The sequence below is a fragment of the Erythrolamprus reginae genome, chromosome 1, assembly GCF_031021105.1.
Source record: "Erythrolamprus reginae isolate rEryReg1 chromosome 1, rEryReg1.hap1, whole genome shotgun sequence".
NCBI lineage: Eukaryota > Metazoa > Chordata > Lepidosauria > Squamata > Dipsadidae > Erythrolamprus > Erythrolamprus reginae.
In genome coordinates this window covers 314,042,519-314,061,528 of record NC_091950.1, presented here as the reverse complement: position 1 = coordinate 314,061,528, position 19,010 = coordinate 314,042,519, and the positions used below count along the sequence as shown (strand labels likewise).

The 19,010-nt window shown below is 44.9% G+C and overlaps 1 protein-coding gene across 2 annotated transcripts in view; it reads right to left on the bottom strand.

The window, feature by feature from the left end:
• LOC139157149 (uncharacterized) overlaps window positions 1-19,010 on the bottom strand; it is a 38,422-nt gene that overhangs the window by 8,824 nt on the left and 10,588 nt on the right. Inside the window, exons 7-11 of one of the 2 annotated variants that reach the window (XM_070733593.1) lie at window positions 17,733-17,858; window positions 16,169-16,214; window positions 9,643-9,776; window positions 8,328-8,456; window positions 435-549 (exon numbers count right to left, since the gene is read on the bottom strand). In XM_070733593.1, coding sequence (XP_070589694.1) covers window positions 435-549; window positions 8,328-8,456; window positions 9,643-9,776; window positions 16,169-16,214; window positions 17,733-17,858 — 550 coding nt within the window. The remainder of the gene's footprint in view (window positions 1-434; window positions 550-8,327; window positions 8,457-9,642; window positions 9,777-16,168; window positions 16,215-17,732; window positions 17,859-19,010) is intronic. The other variant, XM_070733594.1, reaches the window with a different exon arrangement.

The window sequence follows — 19,010 nt, the reverse complement described above, 5'->3', positions numbered from 1 at the left end:
TTAATTAAATTTAAATATATTTCTATTTTATTTAATTCAGTAAAGGTTGTCATATCTTACATCTTATTTATATTTCTAACCCAAGTATTTGGTTTCTCACAGGTTTCCAATAAAACCATTGCCATCTGTATTATATGCAGGAGATCAAAACTTACATCAATATCAATGTTCAATGCAATGGTGTAATCCATTATTATTATTTTTTACTATTGGTTTTGTGGGCATGGCTTAGTGGGTGCGATGTGGCTTGGTGAGTGTGGCTGGGGAAGGATATTGCAAAATCTCCATTCCCACCCCAGTCTGGGACCAACCAGTTCTCCAAACTACTCAAAATTTCCACTACTGGTTGTCCAGAACCTGCTGGATTTCACACCTGGTTCAATGGCAGAAAAAAAGGCTTACACATCTTTGAAGCAAAATAAAAGCTGCCTTACCATGCTTCACCAGTTCAGCAAGGCAAGATATCACATAGAAAAGGGAATCTTCTAGTAAGTGGGCAGTGTAGATAGCCCGAAGAAGGCCTTCGATGCAAGGGCTTTCTAGGATTTTCTGTAAATCATACAGAGAAGGTACTATTTGAGTCTGACAAAGCTATAAAAATTAGCAGCATGAATAAAAATAAATAAACATGGCAGGTTTATGGCATATATCAGATTCATTCAAAAATCTAATTAAACTAAAATTTGCTTCTGCCCCAGTCAACACTGGATTAATTTCAAAATTGGGTAGAAGGATGCAGAATGGAAGGTAGAGAATATCATACAAGAGAGCTATATGTCTGCAATAACCAACTGTGATGTCATTGTTTTCTTTCTTAAAACATTCGTGGCATAAGTTGCCTCCAAATGTTTTTATAAGTTCCAAACACGAGAAGAGGTCTCCGATATTTTAGGCCCATCTTGCATTTGGTACTCATGAACTCCAGAAAACAGATTTGCATTTTATAAAAGTAGGTTAACACGAGAAGAAAGCATGCAGTCAGTGCATTGCTTGATCATGTAAACTCTCTTCTCCATTGCATCTGGAAGGAGAGTCCAACATGGGTATTACTCCAATCCTATTGGTAGAGACTGAGTTAAAATTTACATATTAATTGAGCACCGCCTCCTCTGCTCTCCCCATGAGCCAGTTTTAAAAACTCAGTCTAAGAGTAGAGACATACTGAGTTTGTGTTAAGACCTTTTAATTAGATTAAATATAATAAAAATAAATAAATTGTATAACCTGTTTTAACCTGTTTCTTTCTTTTTCAGATCTGAAGACAGAAGTGGAACAGGAGGATGGGGTCTCTGCCCTCCGTGGGCAGCACCCCCAACGATCCTCCTCAGGGATTTTGTATTCCCCCCGAGGGAACACCCCGTAGAGGAGCAGCCAGCCTGGGGTCCCTGACCTCCGAGGTCATACCAGGGCTGCGAGCCGAAGGTGGAGGGGAATGCCCCTCCACTGGGAGGCTCGGAGGCGATTCGGATCGGTCAGCATGGAAGCGCCTCACAGCTGTTCCCCTCACAGAGCCACGGAGGCCAGGAGGGAAGCGGGTCCAGGCTCCGGAGACCGGAGCGACCCAGGGAAAAAGCACGGACGCCGCAGAGGCGCGGGCGCCGCCATGTTTAGTCGGAGGGCGCGTCATTAGGCGCGAAAACCACTCCTCCCCCCCTGGCGGCGGAAAGAGCGTGAAGGGCCAGGGAGCCCAGTGCGCAGGCGCAGGTCCGGAGAAGGACAGGACGCCATTTTGCATGACACAAAGGAGCTACCGGAGGCAAAACAGGCGGTTTCATTGAGTTCAAGCACCGTGAGTACTATGGAGGACCGCCAAGTCACCGATAAGCCAGATTCCCCTAGGCCACCAAAGGATAAGCCCAAGGGGAAGGGGAAAGAGAAGACCAAGGTCCCCCATTCCCCTGCCTCCACTTCTTCTATCAAGGAGGCCGAAAAGCGCATCAAAGCGCTTGAAAAAAAGCTGGAAGCTGCCTTACAATCTTCTCCAGCAGGGCTACCTCCAGGCCAGCGACAGGGATCAGACCCTATGTCACCCTCAGCTACCTTTGGGCCTGTGGGGGTCCATCATGAAGGGGACTGGTCCCCAGACCGGCAGTTTTTGCCCATGCCTCAGGTCATGCCATCCCCCAGCACTTCCTGGGCCAGACCAGGGTAGCGGGGCCTTCGGGGAGGAGCTCCCAGGGACCATCTGCCACCTTTACCCCCACAGCAGCTGGATGGAGATCACAGCCTGGGGCGTGGCAGAATTTGCCCCCGGATTTGCAGGACATTATAGCCAATGCGTATTCGCAAAACATGGCTATGGGAGCACAGCAGTATGGCAGGCATCCCCAACAGGCAAAGGATTCATGGTCGGCACCGCCCCCCTCAGGCTTGGGGTCCTTGTTGGAAGAGCCGGATCAGTTAGAAGGCAGCGACCCGGAATATGGCTTCTCAGAGGATGAGACAGCGCCAGAACAGCCACCTACGGTGGGTTTGTTTAAACCAACGCTTTTTAGGCCCTTATTATGTAAGGCCAAGCATGTGATGAACCTTCCCAGCTCAGCCAAGGCAACAGAGACCACAGAGACTGGCAACACCTCGACCACCCTTCTTCAGGAGCCTCAACCCGAATCCGACCACTTCCCTGCCTCGGACATTTTTGTGAAAGGGCTCAAAAGACCCTGGCAGTATCCTGCAGCAGCCCAAGGGCCTACCAACATCGAACGGAAGTTCTACACCTTCGATGAGGAGGTGGAGAAGCTTTTGGAATTCCCTCCAATCGATCAGCCTGTCGTGACGCTCGTATCAAACGCCTTGGTGCCTTCAGAGACAGGCGACAGCCTGAGACCTGAAGAGAGGAGGACAGAAACATTACTGCGCAAAACACACCAGATGTCAGGCTGGAGTTTCAGAGCTGCGGCAGCAGCTTCATTCATTAACTGAGCGTCACTGCTATGGATACAGGAGATGCAGTCATGCCTCGGCCCGGAGGACGGACGTCTCCGCCAAGATCTGAGTAAGCTGCGAGCGGTGACGGAATTTTCCGCGGACGCCACCCTACACGCGGCCAAGTTCTCCGCCAGGAGCATGGCAGCCACACTGTCATCTCGCCGCCTCCTGTGGTTGAAGAACTGGCAAGCGGATCTTAAATCTAAATGGCGGCTGGCATCCAGTCCATTCCAAGGATCAACCCTGTTCAGAGACCTGCTAGAAAAAGTCCTCGTGGAAGACAAGGACAAGAGGAAGGTCCTCCCCAGGTCCAACCGACGGCAAGACTGTAGATCCATGCCATACTCCAGACGGCAATCCTTTCGTTGGGACGCTTCGGCCAGCTCCACCCAGAACCAGCGACCCTTCTCCCAGGGTCAATACAATCCACAATCCTACAGGAGCGATCGCAGCTCCTTTCAGGACAGGCCACGGGGCTACAACCAGTCCAGGAGGCCATTTCGTGGCAACAACCAACGAGGGTTCAAACGTAACTCAAAGTGACAAGGCCACTTTACAGCCCTTAGGAGGCAGGCTCCAGGGATTCAGCACTGCCTGGCAAGCGACCTCCTCCAACAAATGGGCTGTGGCTACCGTGACACACGGACTCAAGTTGGAGTTTATTCAGTCACCTCCCAGTCGTTTCTTAAACTGCCCAAAGATAAAGGACTTTCAGAAGAAGCTGCAATTACGCAAGGAAATCACGCACCTGTTGGACATCCAAGCCATAGAACAGGTCCCCCATCAGGAGGAAGGCCAAGGATTCTATTCAATGATATTCATCGTTCCCAAGGCTTCCGGGGGCTGCAGGTTGATATTAAACCTGAAGCAACTGAACCTCTTCATAAGATACCGGAGGTTCAGGATGCATTCCTTGCAGACTATTCTGGCTTCTATCCGAACACTGGATCTTTTAACATCCATCGATCTCAAGGAAGCATACCTGAACGTTCCCATTCATCCAGAACACCGCAGGTTTCTTCGCTTCTGCACGGAAGGAAGGCATTTCTAGTACAGGGCCATGCCATTCGGCCTTTCATTGGCACCGCGGACCTTCACCAAGCTCCTCGACGTGCTAACAGCCAGCCTACGGGCGCGGTCCATCAGATTGATGGCCTACCTGGACGATATCATCATTTTGTCCAGGTCCCCGGCAGCGGCCAGGAGAGACCTTACCGAGACCATTCACACACTGCAACGGCACGGCTTCACCATCAATGTGGAGAAAAGCCAGCTCACGCCCACCACCAGTTTGCTACACCTTGGCGCCGTCATAGACACCCAGACGAGCACGGTGGCGCTGTCAGCAGAACGGCAGGACAACATACGACGCCTGGTGTCCAACACGCGACGGGGACCAATCCCCTTATCTCAACTGTCAAAGATACTAGGCACCCTAGTGTCGGCCATTGGTATCGTCCCTTGGGCCAGATACCACATCAGGACATTACAATGGTTCCTGCTTCCAGCTCAGAGGACAAAGGTGAGCCACTCACACCGGCTAGTACACCTGCCTCAGAAGGTCAAGGATTCCCTGGGATGGTGGACATCGGCCGCCATAGCCATCGGATCTCCATTCCGAGTACAGGACCAGATCATCCTGACCACAGACGCCAGTCTTACAGGGTGGGGGGCCCATGTTGGGTCCCAGATGGCTCAAGGCCTGTGGAGGGCGGAGGATCTATCGCCCATCAACATCAACTTCTTAGAGCTAAGAGTGGTCTTTCTTGCTCTACAGACATTTACACCGTTAGTCCACCGTTAGTGCTCACAGACAATGTCGCGACCAGGGCCCACTTGAATCATCAAGGGGGCACGCGGTCACAGCGCCTCATGGAGGAGACGAACAATCTCTTCAACTGGGCCGAACGCCATCTGCAATCCCTGTCAGCTGAGCACATTGCGGGAGTCAGCAATACGCAGGCAGATTGGCTAAGTCGGTCTACCTTAGACCCGTCAGAATGGAGGCTGGAACCGAGCATCTTCCAACAAATGACCGCCAGATTTGGATCCCCATTAATAGATCTGTTTGCAAGCTCCCTGAACCCCCAGTTGCCAAGGTTCTACACAAGGTTTCCAGACCCAAGGGCGGAGAGGGTCAACGCCCTGTTGACACCCTGGCCCCCGGGATTACTGTACGCATTCCCACCAACGAACCTGGTACAGAGGATAGTGGAGAAGATCTTGCGGGAGAAAGCGGAGGTACTGTTGGTAGCCCCACACTGGCCCCGCCGACCGTGGTTCTCCGATTTGGTGGCACTGTCGGTGTCACCCCCGTGGAGGATTCCGGATCAGATGATTGCTCTCAGCCAGGGGAATCTACAACATCCAGACCCCCAGTGGCTTCAACTAACCATCTGGCACTCGAGTGGCTCAGACTACGACAACTGAATATACCTGACAAAGTCATTGATACCATACAGGCCGCGAGGTGTCCCTCCACGTCTCGCATTTACCAAGCAACGTGGGCAGCCTTTTGTGGGTTTTGCGAAAAACCAAGTGAACCCTAGGACAGCGTCGGTGATCTCCGTCCTCGAATTTCTACAAGCGGGACTTGAGCGTGGGTTGGCGCCTAATACGCTAAAACGACAGGTGGCTGCCCTTTCCACCATGATACAAGTGGAAGGCATAAGGTCATTGGCTTATCACCCTCTGGTGAAAGACTTTCTACAGGGAGCATCGAACCAACATGCCCCGCCGGTTAGAAGGTTTCCTTCGTGGGATCTCACGTTAGTTCTGAGGGCCTTGACAAAGCCACCATTTGAGCCTTTAAGATCCATACCAATTCGATTGCTGTTTATCAAAACAGCCTTTCTAGTCGCGATCACATCGGCACGGAGGGTGTCGGAACTGGCCGCCTTATCAGTTCGGCCTGATCTCTGCATCTTCTACCCAGACAGGGTGGTACTGAGACTGGACCCTTCCTTTATTCCGAAGGTGAACTCAGAATTTCACAGGAAACAAGAACTGAGTCTTCCTGATTTTTGCACCCATGGTAGCCATCTATCAGAGTTAAGATGGCATAAGGTAGATGTCCGCCGTGCGGTCAAGATTTACGTTATACGGACAAAGTCGTTTCGGCGAACGGAGAGGCTGTTCGTCGCATTCTCTCAAGGGAAGAAGGGACTTGGACTTTCATCTACTTCAGTCAGTCGTTGGATCAGAGACTGTATCGCAGAGGCATACAAGGCTCGAGACCAACCCGTACCAACGGGGGTGACTGCTCACTCTACTAGGAGCGCGGCCGCTTCAGCTGCCTGGGCCACACAGGCGTCCATAGATGACATCTGCAGGGCCGCCACGTGGGCAGCTCCTTCGACTTTCATATGGCATTACAAGTTGGACTCCTTCGCTTCGGCTGAGGCAGCATTTGGGAGACGTGTTTTACAATGAGTTTGTGTTTCTCCAACGTCCCTGACGAGACCTTCTCCCTCCCATGGGCCGTAAATCTCTGGTATATCCCATGTTGGACTCTCCTTCCAGATGCAATGGAGAAGAACCGTTGTACCTACCTGAACGGTCTTCTCAGTGCACTGGAAGGAGAGTCCAAACCCACACGGTATGATTAAGGGTGCAGGGACGCCGGAGTGGGCAGTTAAGTCAGTTATTAGCTGTTGACAATAAAATTTGGTTATCCTCTTTCTATGTTTTGTTTTTAAAACTGGCTCATGGGGAGAGCAGAGGGGGCGGTGCTCAATTAATATGTAAATTTTAACTCAGTCTCTACCAATAGGATTGGAGTAATACCCATGTTGGACTCTCCTTCCAGTGCACTGAGAAGACCGTTCAGGTAGGTACAACGGTTCTTTCCATCTATACATGTTGTTTAAATAAGAACTATTACATTGCACAATTTATTTAGTACTCTGGTACTCTTGTCAATTTTCACTGTTAAACTAAACTATTTTTAAAAGCATCATAAGGATTTTCAAACTGTTTTCCCAGAATTGATCAGACCAGTTTAGCTTTAACAATTCTCTACCCAATGTGCTCTTCAGAAAATTTAGCATCTGCAGAATCCATTGCTATAGATTTTCCAGTGGTAGCTATAATGTCCATTACAGAAAGTCATTCCACAGTGATAGCAGTAACCAAGTTTGAGATCAATACGGGATGACGGTAATACAGTTCACAGTATACTGTAATTAGTTCATTCAAACTACAACAGCAAGAAAAAGAAATAAATATTGTCCTTTTAATCTGAATTCTAAATTTATTTCTAGTATCTTTCTAGATGCATTTCAAAGTAATGGCTGTGGCATAATGTTCTTAAGGGTACTAGGGCCAATATATTGAGGGGTGGGGGGAACTATATTTCCTGTATAAACCAATTCTATTAAATGGATGTTAGAGGACCAGATATGGAAACCAGAGGCAAACCTTTCATCAATACCATACCTTTGGAAAGCATTGTCCACAGAGCATTGAACCTATAATTTTTAGGCATTATGTAATGATTCCAGACACACATTTGATATGAAATCTGGGCTTCTGTATTTATTATGGCTGCTTCTCTCCCTTCTTCATGTGCTTCTTTTATAAACACTCCAGACTGCACTCATAAATTATATGACTATCAACATTGTGGATTGCAAATTCCACATTGCATCTGGACGATGCAAATTCTTCTTTTTTTAACCATGCAGGTCTATAAGAAAACGTGGTATATTCACAATTATTCTAGAAGCATTTACACCTACTGTTAAGAGATAGCATGTACGCTAGCCTGAAAACTGCAGCAAGGAAGGAAGGAAGGAAGGAAGGAAGGAAGGAAGGAAGGAAGGAAGGAAGGAAGGAAGGAAGGAAGGAAGGAGTCTACGGGGGAGAAAACAACACAGGACAATGAAGAAAGGGAGCTGAAGCATTGAGGAAGACAAGATGGCAAAGCAGTAGTAATTATGAGCAGTCCAGAGGAAAGGTGAAAGAATCATATAACAAAACAATGAGTAAAGAAGCAACAATGTAAATAACATGTTTGAACAAAAAGGTCTTTATTTGTTATTTTCTCTGTCTCTCTCTCTGAATGAGAGTGTATATGTGTGTTTGTGTATGTATATTCGTATGTCTACATGTAGGACGGAGAACAGTGTATAAAATGGTCATAGTATTTCTTTACAGTGGAACGTGCCTTTTAGTTATAAATTCTGAAAGAAAAGAGTCTAAAAAATAACATCCTGAAAATGTTCAATTAAAAAAACAAAACAGCATGAATACATAAAAAACATGCCCATTCCACGTACACTATGGGAAATATCTGCTGAGAATTCAGCAAACGCTTAATATTTTCATGTAATATCAATCAATGGGCTGAATTGTGAATTGAACCCTTGGATCAGCATGCAAAACTACTTGAGACTTGCCTGTATGTTTTTAGAAAGGCTGAGGTTTTTGATGAGGCAAGCCATATGGCCCACAATGACTGGGTCGGTTCTCCAGGTAAGCAACAGTTCCCCCAAAGTTCGCATCATCTCATCAGAGACCAAGGCGTCCTGCAAAGATTAAAGTAGCGCTTAAAATACAGCAAGAACACTTTTTTCCAGTAACAATCTGCACGGAATAAACCCAAATGTACAAAATTGGTATAATACAGCTGCAGGTGCCAAATAATATTTCACCAAAGACTCCAAGTCATCACAGACAGGGAGGGGAAATGGCCAGAGCATCTCTGTGCAATAATACCCAGTTGGGGGGAGAAACCTGTGCCATTATTAAATTGTTACGCAATTTAAAAAGCTAGTGAGCGGTGCTATCCTTACTTATTATTTATTTATTAGATTTGTATGCTGCCCCTCTCCATAGACTCGGGGCGGCTAACAACAATAATAAAACAACATATAACAAATCTAATATTTAAAATAACTAAAAACCCTTATTAAAAACCAAACATACACACACAAATATGTCACGCTGAATATTGCCAGCCCCAGAGACATTTAGTAATTAAATAGTTAACTGTGTGTGCTTTATTAAGTTCCTCCTCTTATGATGTAATATCCTGCCACATCTAACATTTACTGTACTTCCTCCTTCTTCATTCTAAAATTTCCTTTCTTATTTCTATCCACCATCATGTAAGACGTATTTATTATTTTGTCCACCGGGACATGTTTTATTTTCTACTTTTATAATAAAAGAAATCTTGTTTTGAACAAATGACTAAACAGCTTCCATCTATCACCTCCGCGGTAATTTAAAGTTCAAACGGACTTTAATCATTTTCACTATCATTTTCAATATACCATGCATAAATTGTGTAGGCCTGGGGGGAAGGAGTATCTCAATTCCCCCATGCCTGATGACAGAGGTGGGTTTTAAGGAGCTTGCGAAAGGCTTTCAGTTGGTTAATTCAATGAACAGCAATATAAATACTTCCACTGAGTACCAATCATTCAAGGTTTTATCCAATCACAGATAGCTTTTTCCACTACAGGTAGTCCTCGACTTACAACCACAATTGAGCCCAATACTTCTGTTGTTAGGTGAGACTTTTTAAAGTGAGTTTTGCCCCATTTTACTACCTATCCTGCCATGGTTGTTAAGAGAATGACTGCAGTGGTTAAGTTACTAACACATTTGATGCAGTGAAATACGAAGGATGCCTGTCTGATCATTTGTCCTATCACAAAACACTTTTAATCTCATAAGGGATACAAAAGGCATTAAGAAAATATGTACCTGGTTGCCTGGGTGCTGGGATAATATCTGGAGGAGAATTACTGAATTCTGCTGAATCTCTTTATTGCTAAATGTCAAGAGAGGAAGAAGACGGGACTGGACATGCATAGGAACAAGACTGGTCAGAACAAACTCTGCAACAGAAGAACACTACTTAAGGCTGTCTGGTCAGTCAGCAAAAAATGGTTCTGCAAAAAGAACTTGAGAATAAAGACACATCACCAAGTTTAAAAGAGTTAAATTAATTCATCTGTCTGCTAGAAGCAGAGAAATCTGCGTAATGTCAATACAGTGGTTAGATCCTGAGCTTTGTTTCATGAAAAATCAACAGAAAGACCAAACCAAACTTGTTATAAAAAATCTAGCCTCCGATCAAAATAATTAAACCATATTAGCCCTGATCTCAACAAAACTCCAGGTAGTATTAATGTTAGCAGCAGAAAAAAGCTTGAAGCAGTTATGCCCTCTTCTGGCCTGGCCTGGAACATAGAAAGCTCGCTCAAAGACAAGGAGACACATGACAAATTGTTATCAAGACTGATTAACATGTTCAGAGGGGTATAATACTCAGAATAGCCACATTCGCAGCCAAATATCGTAGGCATATGACTTTTGTAAATTAAAGTCAATTCCATAAATATTGAAAGCTTTAAAGGTGCACATTTACTGTAAGATGTTTAAGGTTTATGCTTGCATACAGGTAGTCCTTGACGCATGGATATAATTGAGCCCAAAATTTATTTTGCCAAATGAAACATTTCTTAAGTGAGTTTCGCTCATTTTATGACCTATCTTGCCAGAGTTGCTAAGTGAATCACTTACAGTCGTTAGGTTACTAACACAATTGTTAAGTGAATCTGGCTTCAACTTTGACTTCCTCCCTCCCTCCCTCCCTCCTTCCATCCGTGTCTCTTTCTTTCTCCTTTCTTTTCCTTCCTTCCTTCCTTCCTTCCTTTATTCGATGTTGTAACCCACCGTTCTCCTTAGACTCAGGGTGGCTTACAACATGTTAGCAATAGCACTTTTTAACAGAGCCAGCATATTGCCCCCATAATCCGGCTCCTCATTTTACCCAACTCGGAAGGATGGAAGGATGAGTCAACCTTAAGCTGGTGATGAGATTTGAACCACTGACCTACAGATCTATAGTCAGCTTCAGTGGCCTGCAGTACAGCACTCTACCTGCTGCGCCACCCCAGCTCTTTGCTACTCAGGAAGCCGCAAAAGGTGATCACATGACCCCAGGGCACTGCAACCGTCATAAATATGAGTCAGTTGCCAAACACGTGAATTTTGATCACGTGACCATGGGATGCTGCAAGGGTCGTTAGCAGTGAAGGGCTGCTCGTCGCCGGTGCTCCCGGTGCACTCCCGGCGGCGGGTGCACATGTGTCGGTGCGAGATTCAGCTTCCTGCACATGCGCAGAAGCCAAATCTCACACGAGGACGGTCACCATGCAAGATTTTTGCCAATTTTGGGTGATTTCTTTGCTTTTATTCATGCGTGGAAGCAAAAAACCGGCAAAAACGGTTAAATCTCACACACGTGAGCCTCCTCACCTGTGCAGAAGCCAAAACTCACACCGACGCACATGCACACCCTCTGGTCCACTATTTTTCCCACCGCCACTCTGCACCTGACTGTACCGGGTGCAGTCCACTACTTGTTCGTATGAAAAAATAGTCATAAATCATATTTTATCAGTGCTGTTGCATCTTTAAACTATCACTAAATAAACTGTAATAAAGACTATATTCTTCTTTCAGCTACAGTAATCAGAAAGGCAATATCTAGATCTGATTAATAATGTTGAGGAAAAGTATTAGCAGGCATCAAAAGTGTATGGGAGTGGGGAAGAGGAGGTATGATGAAGGCTCAGTGCTTTCAACAGTGTGGCCCAGTTACACTAGCATGTGAGCTCCTACTGTTTGTTAACCGCCAATTCAATCCCGCACTTGAAATAGGTTCTCCACCTCTGCACTAGGTTCACTACCTACGTCAAATCTAATTAAGAACCTGGGGAGTGAAGGGCTTGAAGTTTTGTAGGAAATTATTTGCGGTACAAGCACAAAAGTAACACTTTAGGTCTTGAATAAGGTTGGTGGTTACCTGAATTTGCCCCAATATGGGGATTTGGTCTTGAATTCATGTACAGACTTTAACAAAGTGAATTATACTAAGTGTGTCAATGATAGAATCCAGTTAGAGATCACTGCTTCACCAATGAAGCGAACGTCTCAATTCTTCTGCAAAACTTATCTGTGTGTTTGTGTGCATTTCTCCCACAAATGTAAAATCTTTGTGAAAGAATAATTTTGCCCCTTGTTTGCAATGTAAGGCCATTTTCTATTGAATGTTATAATTAAGTACCCTGTAAATCCATTGCACTATCCAAAGTAGAATGTAAAAACAAACAAAAATGGAAAGATTAATAGAAAATTGAAGCAAAGGTTTATAAAGGACATTGCTAACCAGGTGGAAAGAATCCAAGAAAATCTAAGAGAAATCTGACAGTAGTGCTTCTTTGCTAGGATCAAAGTGAATAATGCAAGGCCCTTTTTCCAAATATTTCATCCACCAGAGATCAAACGCAAGCTCCGTTGAGTCAGGGGAGGTGGTGGTGATACCATCCAATAAGCAGAGCCAATTTTGGGGGTGCGGGTTTAAGGCACCAGCTACTAAACCAGGAGACCACAACTTCTAGTTTCACATGAGGCACAAAGTCAGCCGTGTGACCTTGGGCCAGTTCCTTTCTCTCAGTTCCAGGAAGGCGACAGTGGCAAACGGCTTCTGAAATCTTGCCAAGAAAACGGCAAGGATTTGTTCAGGAAGTTGCCAAGGAGTCAAGACCGACCTGAGGCCACCAAACAAAGAAGCCTATTCTGCTTTTTCCTCGCATATGTATGCTTTGCTGATCGGAAAAGAGATGCTTTGTTTACATTTCTATGCATTACATCTCTTCTAAAAGATTTGCAAAGCTGTTGTTACAGAAAAAAAAGTATCATTTTTTTCTCAAATGCCTGGCTGTGTTATATGTTTTTGATGGGGTCACTGCTTTTTTCCTCCACCAAAGATCAAATAGACCAGTGGTGACAAACTTATGGCATCCATGTGTTGTGGTTAGCTCTGGCCCAGCTCCTGCCCCAAGGACTGTGGATGTGGGGGAGACATCCACATGCTGCAGGCCTGCTTTGTCCCTGGTGGAATCTGCTGATGAAGGCTCCTCTGACCAAGAAGACATGAGTGACAGGGAGGAGGAGAGTGTGGCAGACAGCTCAGAAGGAGATCAATTATCTAGCTCCTCCTTCAGAACAAGAGTTAATGATACAGCCACGCAGGTGGAGAGCGATGCATAGGCAACAACAACTGAGAGATTATTATCAAAGAAAATGAGGCCACCTGTGGTTGGGTGGGGCTGTAATAATTATATAAATAGCAGCCTGTGTGTTTGGCCATTGTGGAGGATTATCTGATCGTTGTGTTTTGTGACTGCTTTACTGACTTTGACCTTTTGTGTGCTGATTTTCCCCCCGATTTGAAACTAAACCAGAGCAAAGTGTGTTTCACTTTGTGAAAGAAGAAGGACTGTGAATTGCCTCACAGCTGCAAGCTAAGTATCACAGAACTGATAAGGGACTTGTACAAATTACCAGTTTGTTTGGAGACCAGTGCTCTTTGCTGTACCAAAAGAGGGCTTAGTTAAAGTGAATTTTCATTATAAAGAACATTGTTTTGAATTTTCAAACATGTGTGTGTCTGACATTTGTACCTGTGAATTTTTGGGAGGAGTCTACCAGAGAGCCCGACAGAACACCGTGGAGCTACATCTCAGGGCACACAAGGTGTTGGCCTATGTCAGCTCCAGTGCACTGGCCAGCTGATTTTTGGCCTTTTTTTCAGTCATTTTCATTCTTTCCAGGCTTCAGGAAAACCTCCTGAAGCCTGGGGACAGTAAAAACGGCCCTACAGGCCAACCAGAAGTTCACCTGTGTGCGTCACTCCCAGCCTCCTTTTCGTTGTCAGAGGTCTTCAGGAACGTCTTCAGCTTTGGACAGTTGCAGTCAGGCCTCACACATCTTGGCCCATTTCTTCTGCAGCCAGCAAGAGTTCCTGAAGGCCTCGGCAGCCGATAGCAGAGCTCCAGTTCTATCTGGAGCTTCGTTATCAGGAACAGAGGCCTTCAGGAAACGCTTGCCGGCTGCAGAAGAAATTGGGCTGAGGTGTGTGAGGCCTGGTTGCAAGTACCTGAAGGTACATAGTGTTGTGGTTGGCTCTGGGCCAGCTCCTGCTCCGAGGACTGTGGGTGTTGGTTTGGGAGAATCCTCACGTTATCAGAGACCGTTTTAACTGCCAACAGCTTCGGACAGTGAAGATTCTGTGTCAAGGGAAGATTCTGGGAGTGAAGCAGGATCGGATGATGAGGTAATTACAGGCAGCCCATTAGCTAATTACCTCAATAGTGAGTCATCATAATCGTCATTAGAATCAGAAGAAGAAGGATTCATGGATGCTTGCAGGCGCAGGTTTATGACAAGGAGGGAACAACTGCGCAAGTATTATAGAAAATAAGGGAGAACACCTGTGGCTGGGGCAATTAGGCTAATGGGGCTGCTGATAAATTGCCAGCGTGGTTGAGAGTGTGCGTGGGAATTTATCCGCTTGGTGAGAGAGAAATGCTGTTTGCTTTTGAACTGCTTCAGGAGATACAAGGACTTTTTTGAACAATTCACAGTTAAGTACAGCGTACAGCGTGAGGACTCTTGAAGGGGGGGTGGCTGTGACATCTTCACAGCTGCCTTTTATCTGCTTTGCTTAGGTTTTTGCTTTTCACAGCATTCCAGGCTCGTGGTTTGTGGGAGAGCACTTTGGCTGATTTAAAGTGCGTGTGTCCAATAATTTTCTGTTGATAAACCGACTCTTTGTTTACTTTACAACAGTGTGTGTTTGAATTTACACTTTGGACTTAATTGGGGCTTGTAACGTGAAGCCCGGCATAACACGTAGTAGGGCAGCTCCACTTCCGTTTTGTTTCCAAACTTTCAGTTGGTCCGTTGGGCCATTTTTCAGCATCTCCAGGCTTCAGGAGGCTTTCCTCAAGCCCGGGGAGAGCGAAAAACAGTCAGGAGGCTTCAGTGACACCTATGCGCATATGTGGGAGGGACAGCACAGGAGTTTGTGCGCATGCAGGGGGCGGGGCAGGGTACTGCATTATGGATGTGGGCACACACACACAAATGCTATCGTGCGTGCACACCTATTTGCCACCCAAGCCAAAAAAGGTTTGTCATCACTGAAATAGACAACTTTGTTTTGCTCAATAACTATCTTAATACTTCATGTGACTAACTGTGGCCTCTTGTTAGAAAAAGTAGCATTGAAACTAATCTTTGTTTAGTTTAAACTCATATAATTGGGGGAGTTTAGGATGATAAAAGAGCGTGACTTGGCAACTGTAATCTGTATTAATGACCTTGAATATTCTAGCTAGAGCAATTTGGATTTAAACACACACAGAAGAATAATTGCATTATAAGATAACAACGTAGAGTAGTTGCAAGGTCATGGACAGTTTATTACCAAACGTTTCTTGTCAGCTTCTTCTAATTATTAGTATGAAACTCTAGCCTGATGAAGTATTTTTTCCAATTCATCAGTGCTAGAAATACATGTTATGTATCAAGCCAACCTTACCATTTTGTTATTATAACACATTACATTTAACATTAAATACTATGATACTGTTGTTGTTTTTAATCAATAGAGGACTATATATAAAATCACTCTAGATCAGTGATGGCGAACCATTTTTTCCTCAGGTGCCAAAAGAGTGTTATGCCACATTTGTGAGTGCCCACACCCATAATTCAATGCCTGGGGAGGGCAAAAACCGCTTCCCCTGCCCCCCTGGAAACTCTCTGGAGGCCGGAAAGGACCTGTTTCCTAACTTCTGGTGAGCCCAGTAGGCTCATGTTTCACCCTCCCCAGGCTACAAAAACTTCCCTGGAGCTGGGGGAGTGTAAAAATGCCCTCCCCCATCCCCCAGAGGCTCTTTGGAAGCCAGAAACTCCCTCCCAGAGCCTCTGTGCAAGCCAAAAATCAATTGGCCAGCACACACATATACGTTGGGCAACGGCTCGCGTGCCAGCAGATATGGCTCCGCATGCCACCTGTGGCACCTGTGCCATAGGTTCGCCATCACTGCCCTAGATCATGTAGAGGTTTTTATAGCTGGACTTAGAATAAGTGGGCTACTCTTCTCTAAACCTGCCTGACTGGTCTGGGACTTCATTACTCCAAGTTTTATTAAACCAGAAAAAGCTTCAACACAAAATTTTGAAACCATAATATAACATTTTTCCTACTTCACAGAGTAAAGAACAACCTTAGGCCATTCTTTCCAAAGGCTAGGCATGGAAACAAAATAACATGGGGGAAAACATTTTCTGTTCTGTAAGACTGGGCTACCGGTGTGTTGTTTACCTGCTGGCAATTTTTCTTTAACTCCAAAATTAGGTCTCCACTTACCATTTGTGGCTAAATTCCTGAGACAAATGCAAGCCTGGTTTGAAATCTAGTTGAAAGAAATAAGCAAATCAGATAGTGAGAAAAAACATTCTTGTCTGCAAAAACGGCTGGCAGCTTCATGTTAGTTTTATTAAATACTTTATCGCCAGGATATTTGGATGGGATATGATTCAAAAATGATTCTCTGCGGCAACGTAACCCAGCTTTGATAGATACTTTAAAAGTATACCATCAGTGTTTTACATGTATGAGGGAGTAGTTTTTGTGCATTGATTAAATAAAATACTTTAGCTCGTTGCAGCCCTTGAAAATCCTGAAATCTCCCCCACAAATCTTCCCAACACCTCCCAAAAGACCAAATCGTTTGTTCTTACCAATGTCGGTCATAAAATCACTGTCCATATGTTGTAGCCTCCCAGGAAGGCTGCAAAGACGAAATATATTCCCCAGGCCAGAAAAGGTTATTGCTGGCATTTGTAGCCATATGGTGGCATGAGAAAACAGCATCATCTTTGTAAACTTTGATTCGGACTATAGCATTAACTTGCGAACAAGTTTGTGGCGGCTGTAGTAGCAAACCCCATTTAAAACGAATGATGTCTTCGTTCAATGCCTGACCCCAGCTTAAAAGTTTGATCTCTAGTCTTAGGGTATCCTTCTTTAACCATGTACTTTCCAGATGAATTATAAGATCCATGATCCCAAATCAACATGACTACATTCAACAGATGGAGAAGGTACCAAGATAGGAAAAGCAGTTCCAAGGAATTAATGAAGGAACGACATCTCCTCTATTTGGACTTTTGTTTTATTTTATTTTATTTATTTATTTATTGGATTTGCATGCCGCCCCTCTCCGTAGACTCGGGGCGGCTAACAACAGTAATAAAAACAGCATATAACAATCCAATATTAAAACAGTTAAAACCCCCTTTTATAAAACCAAAGATACATACAGACATACCATGCATAAAATTGTAAAGGCCTAGGGGGAAAGAGTATCTCAGTTCCCCCATGCCTGGCGGCAGAGGTGGGTTTTAAGAAGCTTACGAAAGGCAAGGAGGGTGGGGGCAATTCTAATATCTGGGGGGGAGTTGGTTCCAGAGGGCCGGGGCCGCCACAGAGAAGGCTCTTCCCCTGGGTCCCGCCAAGCGACATTGTTTAGTTGACGGGACCCGGAGAAGACCCACTCTGTGGGACCTAACTGGTCACTGGGATTCGTGCAGCAGAAGGCGGTCCCTGAGATAATCTGGTCCGGTGCCATGAAGGGCTTTCTTATTCCCACAGTGGTAAATGAATTTTAAAATAAAATACGAATAAGGACATTCAGGTATGTAATTGTAAGCATATTTATATCCCATTGAAATGCAAGTATCTTTTGGGAGGAAAAAGAAACCTTATATAACTTAACATTTTATTTATTTATTATTATTATTATTATTATTATTTAATAAGTATTATTTATTATTTATTAATCAGATTTATAGGCCACCCTTCTCCTCGTGGACTCAGACCAAATGGCAGACAATACTCCTGATGGCTATCCAACAATCTCAAGCTTTACCTTTTCCACACCAGAAGATAAGAGAGAAAGGAGAGTCTGCAGAAGAAACCTGTCACCAACGTGAAGCATAGCTTTGTGGTGCTGTGAATTTATAGCCACATTGCTGAGAGCAGCACAGCTGTAGTACTGTAGGGACAGAAGACAAAATTGCAGTAAAGAGATAAGACAGCGCCTCGGTGGTGCAGTGGTTAGAGTGCAGTACGGCAAGCTATTTCTGCTGATCACCGGCTGCCAGCAATTTGGCAGACCGGATCTCAGTAGGCTCAAGGTTGACTCAGCCTTCCATCCTTCCACGGTCGGTAAAATGAGGACCCAGATTGTTGGAAGCAATATGCTTACTCTCTGTAAAACGATTAAAGAGGGCTGTAAAACACTGTGAAGTGGTATATAAGTCTAAATGCAATTGCAAATCTAAATGATAGTTGGTCTACGATGGGTGGGAATAATAAAGATCAGGTTGTCTGGTCTAGCTCTGAATAACAGTTACCATAAAGTTACTATCAAGTGTCAGACAGTCCTGTCTTTTCAACTCAGTTGAGGATTCAAGCTCTGTCAGGCCGGCAATTTTGAACTGAACGATGCCTTATGTTTCCAGAATCATCAGACTAGTGCTTATGATTTAGTTTGTTCAGTTTCAAAAATTTCACTGAATGGATAGTGTTGTGGTTAGCTCTGGCCCAGCTCCTGCCCCAAGGACTGTGGATGTGTGGGAGACATCCACATGCCTCAGGCCTGTTTTGCTCCCAGTGGAATCTTCTGATGAAGGCTCCTCTGACCAAGAAGACATGAGTGACAGGTAGGAGGAGAATGTGGCAGACAGCTCAGAAGGAGATCAATTATTTAGCTCCTCCTTGGATTCGGAACAAGAGTTAATGATACAGCCACGCATGCAGTGAGCAATGCATAGGCAGAAACAACTGAGAGATTATTATCAAAGAAAATGAGGCCACCTGTGGTTGGGTGGGGCTGTGGTAATTAGTGAGGCTGCTATAAATAGCAGCCTGTGTGTTTGGCCATTGTGGAGGTTTATCTGATCCTTGGGTTTCGTGCCTGCCTTGCTGACTTCGACCTTTGTGTGCTGATTTTCCCCCGCTTTGAAACTAAACCAGAGCAAAGTGTGTTTCACTTTGTGAAAGAAGAAGGACTGTGAATTGCCTCACAGCTGCAAGCTAAGTATCTCAGAACTGATAAGGGACTTGTACAAATTACCAGTTTGTTTGGAGATGAGTGCTCTTTGCTATACAAAAAGAGTGCTTAGTTTATTTGGATTTTTGGTAT